This window comes from Chaetodon auriga, chromosome 11, assembly GCF_051107435.1.
Source record: "Chaetodon auriga isolate fChaAug3 chromosome 11, fChaAug3.hap1, whole genome shotgun sequence".
Lineage (NCBI taxonomy): Eukaryota > Metazoa > Chordata > Actinopteri > Chaetodontiformes > Chaetodontidae > Chaetodon > Chaetodon auriga.
The window spans coordinates 26,846,501-26,852,500 of NC_135084.1; the positions used below are offsets into that span (position 1 = coordinate 26,846,501).

A 6,000-nucleotide genomic window follows, 5' to 3' on the forward strand; every position below is an offset into this window, starting at 1 on the left:
GGGCCACTCAGGAGATAAAGTCACCGTCAGCGCGGCAAAAGCCGGCGGTGACACCACAGACGGCACTTCAGCACTTCCTCTAGATTATGTCGTAACAGTCAGTGAGGGGTGTTTCCAGCCCAGCCGACGCCTGTAATCATCGTGGCTGTTTGTTTGTTTTTCAGTCAAGCCAATAAGAAACGTCAGTCATTCAGCACTTTAAAAGCACAAGGTCACAAATTGCCTCAATCACGAAACCGCAGCAAACAGACATTTTAAACCTGAAAGGTTCGTTTTTGCATTGATGGATTTTTCCACGTTCCACGACAACGATCAGTTTTCTTTTGTTTTCTTTTACCAGCAGAACCGAGCAGATACACTCGATATGTCCAGAACTGTGTTTAGTGTTTACATACGAGCCCATGATGGAGGCAAAGTGACCTCTGACCTCCTGTTTCCTCCTTCCTGTGGGTGTGGGTGTGGTGTGGTGTGGTGTGTGTGGTGTGTGTGTGGGTGTGTGGGTGTGTGGGTGTGTGGTGTGTGTGTGTGGTGTGGTGTGGTGTGGTGTGGTGTGTGGGTGTGTGGGTGTGTGGTGTGTGTGTGTGTGTGGGTGTGGTGTTGGTGTGGTGTGTGTGGTGTGTGTGTGTGGTGTGGTTGTGTGTGTGGTGTGGGTGTGTGGGTGTGTGGTGTGTGTGTGTGTGTGTGTGTGTGTGGTGTGTGGGTGTGTGGTGTGGTGTGGTGTGTGTGTGGTGTGGGTGGTGTGTGTGTGTGTGTGTGTGTGTGTGTGTGTGTGTGTGGTGTGGGTGTGGTGTGGTGTGGTGTGTGTGGTGTGTGTGTGGGTGTGTGGTGTGGTGTGGGTGTGGTGTGGTGTGGTGTGTGTGTGGGTGTGGTGTGTGTGGTGTGGTGTGGTGTGGTGTGGGTGTGGTGTGTGTGGTGTGGGTGTGGTGTGGTGTGGTGTCGTGTTTGTGGTGTGGTGTGTGTGGTGTGGGTGTGGGTGTGGTGTGGGTGTGGTCGACCCCATCAGACCACGTGGCCACTTCTTGATTGGTGAACACGTGACATCAGCCTTCTGAAATCTGTCATGGGAAATAACGACGAGAAGCTGATTGAGGAATAAGTGTGTGGGGCCTTTAAAGTTAGATTAGGATTAAGATTATCAGCACTGACGGTCCTCACTAATACTGTAGAGGCAGCCTGTGTGTGTGTGTGTGTGTGTGTGTGTGTGTGTGTGTGTGTGTGTGTGTGTGTGTGTGTGTGTGTGTGTGTGTGTGGCTCGTAGCAGCACTGACATGTGCCTCCTGACTCACTGTGACAGCAGATAAAACAGCGATGCAGCAGCTTTCATGAAGGCGCTCAGAGCTGATGAGCTGCGCGCTGTGACACAATGCTAACGTACGCTGTTGTTAATAATAACTAAATCTTGTCCCCCTGTCTCTCTCTGTCCCCCCCACCCCCACCCCCCTCTCTCCCCGACAGATCACCTGGGCATCGAGTTTATGGGTAAGGAAGTTTTCCTTGTCCTTCATGAGTCACGACTGCTGGCATGGCGGGGCTTCACGTTGGAGCATCGCTCTGCTGACACACACACATCCTCCATGACACCCCAGGACATGTCAATGTGTCCAATCACATGCGCCGTCCTTATATCATTTACCATGGCAACAACAACGCCATGGTGAAGACAAATGGCGTCTGCATGAATGTACATGCTCATTTCACAGCCCCCCCCCCCGAAATATGAGCCCCCGTCTTTATCTCTGCTCTCTCCACTCGTATGGATTTACTCTCTGCACCATCTCTGTCTTCATGCTTTCTCCCTCCCTCCCTCTCTCCCTCTCTCTCTTTCTCCCTCCCTCCCTCTCCCTCCCTCTCTCCCTCTCTCTCTCTCTCTTTCTCCCTCCCTCCCTCTCCCTCCCTCTCTCCCTCTTTCTCCCTCCCTCCCTCTCTCCCTCTCTCTCTTTCTCCCTCCCTCCCTCTCCCTCCCTCTCTCCCTCTCTCTCTCTCTCTTTCTCCCTCCCTCCCCCTCCCTCCCTCTCTCTCTCTTTCTCCCTCCCTCACTCACTCTCCCTCCCCCTCTCTCCCTCCCTCCCCCTCTCTCTCCCTCCCCCTCTCTCTCTCTCTCTCCCTCCCTCACTCTCCCTCCCCCTCATCTCCCTCCCTCTCTCCCTCTCTCTCTCTCTCCCTCCCTCCCTCTCTTTCTTTCTCTCCCCCCCTCCCTCCCTCCCTCCCTCCCCCTCTCTCTCTCTCTTTCTCCCTCCCCCTCCCTCTCCCTCTCTCTCTCCCCCTCCCTCTCTCTCCCTCCCCCCCTCTCTCTCTCTCCCTCCCTCACTCTCCCTCCCTCTCTCCCTCTCTCTCTCTCCCCCTCCCTCTCTCTTTCTTTCTCTCTCCCCCTCCCTCTCTCTTTCTTTCTCTCTCCCCCTCCCTCCCTCCCCCTCCCTCTCTCTCCCTCCCCCTCTCTCCCTCCCTCCCCCTCTCTCTCCCTCCCCCTCTCTCTCTCTCTCTCTCTCTCTCTCTCTCTCTCTCCCTCCCTCACTCTCCCTCCCCCTCATCTCCCTCCCTCTCTCCCTCTCTCTCTCTCTCCCTCCCTCCCTCTCTTTCTTTCTCTCCCCCCCTCCCTCCCTCCCTCCCCCTCTCTCTCTCTCTTTCTCCCTCCCCCTCCCTCTCCCTCTCTCTCTCCCCCTCCCTCTCTCTCCCTCTCTCTCCCTCCCTCACTCTCCCTCCCTCTCTCCCTCTCTCTCTCTCCCCCTCCCTCTCTCTTTCTTTCTCTCTCCCCCTCCCTCTCTCTTTCTTTCTCTCTCCCCCCTCCCTCACTCCCCCTCTCTCTCCCTCCCCCTCTCTCTCTCTCTCCCTCCCTCCCTCCCTCCCCCTCCCTCTCTCTCTCCCTCTCTCTCTCCCCCCCCCTCTCTCTCTCCCTCCCTCCCTCTCCCTCCCTCTCTCTTTCTTTCTCTCTCCCCCTCCCTCCCTCCCCCTCCCTCTCTCTCCCTCCCCCTCTCTCTCCCTCCCCCCCCCTCTCTCTCTCTCTCTCTCTCTCTCTCCCTCTCCCTCCCTCACTCTCCCTCCCCCTCATCTCCCTCCCTCTCTCCCCCTCCCTCTCTCTCCCTCTCTCTCCCTCCCCCCCTCTCTCTCTCTCCCTCCCTCACTCTCCCTCCCTCTCTCTCTCTTTCTCCCTCCCCCTCCCTCTCCCTCCCTCTCTCCCCCTCCCTCTCTCTCCCTCTCTCTCCCTCCCCCCCTCTCTCTCTCTCCCTCCCTCACTCTCCCTCCCCCTCCCTCTCCCTCCCTCTCTCCCTCTCTCTCTCTCCCCCTCCCTCTCTCTTTCTTTCTCTCTCCCCCTCCCTCTCTCTTTCTTTCTCTCTCCCCCCTCCCTCACTCCCCCTCTCTCTCCCTCCCCCTCTCTCTCTCTCTCCCTCCCTCCCTCCCTCCCTCCCCCTCCCTCTCTCTCTCCTCATGAAGTGTCCCTTCAGAATACCAATGTGCTGCAGTCTCCTTGGAAACAGTGTGAACAGGCAGGGTACAGTCAGGGAGTTTTTATGATGTTGGCGCTCTTACCAAATGCACTCCTCGTTAGCGTGTGTGTGTCTGCGTGCACATGCGTGGCACATGTTCAGCAGTGTGTTGCTCGAGTCCGTAGTTCTGTCTGTTGTGGGTTAGATGAGATCCATCCAATGGCTGGTTCCCATGCACATGCCTGCAGGGCTGCGCAGGGCGGATGCCAGCGGCTCCTCCTCGCCGCTGCCAAGCTCCCCTCTCCCGTTCTTGGCTCTCCTCGCAGGCTCTGTGTCGGGTATCACAGCTGAGGAGCGCTAGTTAACAACATGGAAGCTTGTTGTTCACTAGAATCCCTCTCTCCCTCTCCGGCGCTGTAATTTGGCCCTTCCACACGGACAGGTTGGTGAAGCGGTGGCCTCCTCAGGATCGGCATCGCTGCTTCTACGCTGTCAAAGTAAAATTTCACGGGAAAGGCAGCGCTTGTCTTCCTGCTGCACGACTGCTGCATTTGCAGTGAAATGAACAAAAGCTTTTCTCGGGGAACTTGCTGAGACTATGCAAACTTGGCAGTGACAGATGATCTGTTCCGCAGAGCTATCTCGCAGGTTTCCCATTTATATTCAGCGAGAGGTTTTATGCCTCGGCAACATTGTTCAGGCTGCCACATTTTCTTTGCCTAGCTAACGTCTCTAGTCCTGCCAACGTCTTCCCCAGCATTGTGTTAAGCGGTGCACAGATAGATAAGCACCTCCCACACTCAGCCCTGGTATGTCAGTGTCTGTGGAAGCTGAGAGAAAGAGGACGGCTTACATACCAATCCAGTGAAACTGCAGGTTGTTGGCATTAGTGCAATTAAGTCGGTTACCATTTATAAATAAAAAAACAAGCCTTGATTTTGAGGCTGAACATGTGGGGCTGGATAGAGATCAATACATCCCACATTTCTGCTTATAGCAGCTGATGCCGTGCCATTATTTGGGAGCGCCTTTGTCATCCGCAGATTGGTATTGTTTAAATCAAAGACCAGCGCAGTGACACAGTGGGCCTTGGCAGAAGAGGCTGCGCTCCCTGGGAGAGCTCTCAAAGAATCAAAGCCACGATAAGAATTCTGCTGGAGAACTAATCCCTCCTTCATGAACACATACATGAACATTAAATCATAGCAAAAGCCAACAAAACCAAAGCTTAGCACCTGAGGAAGAGGTTGGTGGGAGCTGCGGCGCAAGTGGCAGTAAGTCCAGTGTCTGTGCCTTTGTGGATGCTGGTCAGCTGGTAGCCAATCAGCTGTTAAATGAGCCACTGATGGTGAGGTCTGTTATCACAGCTAACGCAAGCTCAACCTCAGCGTTGTGCCTGAACCAATGCAGCGCTCCATTTCCTTTGTACACTGAGCTTTGAAGAATAATTCTGGGTTCTGAGAGTCTTCACTTTGGTTCCTTTCGGTGATAATAATGCTCACTGCTGGGATGTGGGAACAGTGCTGCTAAAAAGAAGTCACATGGGGCAGGAAACTCAAGAATCAAGACAGGTTAGCAACAAGCAGGTTAGCCAAACTCATCTGGAAGAGAAAGGCAAGTAGTAACATTATTACCCAAAGTCTTTGTTGTAAGCAACAGTAAAAGTTTACAGATCGACTTCCTGGTTCCAAATCTCCAAATGAAGGACTTCAGACCATCAAGCTTCATCTTCTTTACAACCTGTCTGATCATCTGATTGTTTCTTACCCAGTCAGGCTTCATCAGAGCAATGTTGCTGTATTCCCACACCTGAACAATCACTCTGAGTACAGTCTTATCATAACTGATTGAAAAATGACGGCTGAAACTTTAGAAACTAGACCCGAGTTGTGAGAAACTGGAATAAGCCTTTAGATTCATTACTGTGGCTTCATTACCCACATAAACACAAAGCATTCGATGAGATCTCTGCATTCATGACCAAAGCTAATCAGTTGAGATCGCTGTGAAACATTTGTACATGTAATTTAATTAACACCTTTACGACCTCGTCGACAAAAGCCCAACATTATGCGTGTCATAAAAGCAGACTTCATGGCAGAACAGGTGTACTGGACTGTGCAGGTGTACCTGATACACAGTGCAGATACTCACATATATTTCACATACTGTTTAATACCGAGTTTAAGCAACGATCCCATGGCAGCTGTCTTCCACAGGAAACCATGTCCGGATGCATGATTTATTGGGAATGAACCAACCCCCTCCAACAGTCAGTTTCTGAGGTTAAAATTAGACGGGAAGTGTCTGAATGTTGTGATCTCTCCACCCGGACACCACCCACGCAAAGCTTAACGAAACTGAGAATATATTCAAGAGTTCTTGGATCCTGCCTTCCTCTTTCTGCATTTTTAATGTGGCTTGATAAAAAGGGAAGACATTTTCACTGGATCTAGTCAGTCACTCATGTGGGCATCAATATTTCCTTTCCATCAGAGATCACTGAGCTCTGACTGGAAGATGTTCCACCTGCTTGTAAATCAATGTTGGAGCAAAGTGTTACAGGTAGCTATTTTTG

The 6,000-nt window shown here is 52.7% G+C and overlaps 1 protein-coding gene across 3 annotated transcripts in view; it reads left to right on the forward strand.

Annotated features, from left to right (window-relative positions):
- nrg3a (neuregulin 3a) overlaps positions 1-6,000 on the forward strand; it is a 312,192-nt gene that overhangs the window by 274,663 nt on the left and 31,529 nt on the right. For all 3 annotated transcript variants that reach the window (XM_076743950.1, XM_076743952.1, XM_076743951.1), the window contains one exon: positions 1,456-1,479. In XM_076743950.1, coding sequence (XP_076600065.1) covers positions 1,456-1,479 — 24 coding nt within the window. The remainder of the gene's footprint in view (positions 1-1,455; positions 1,480-6,000) is intronic.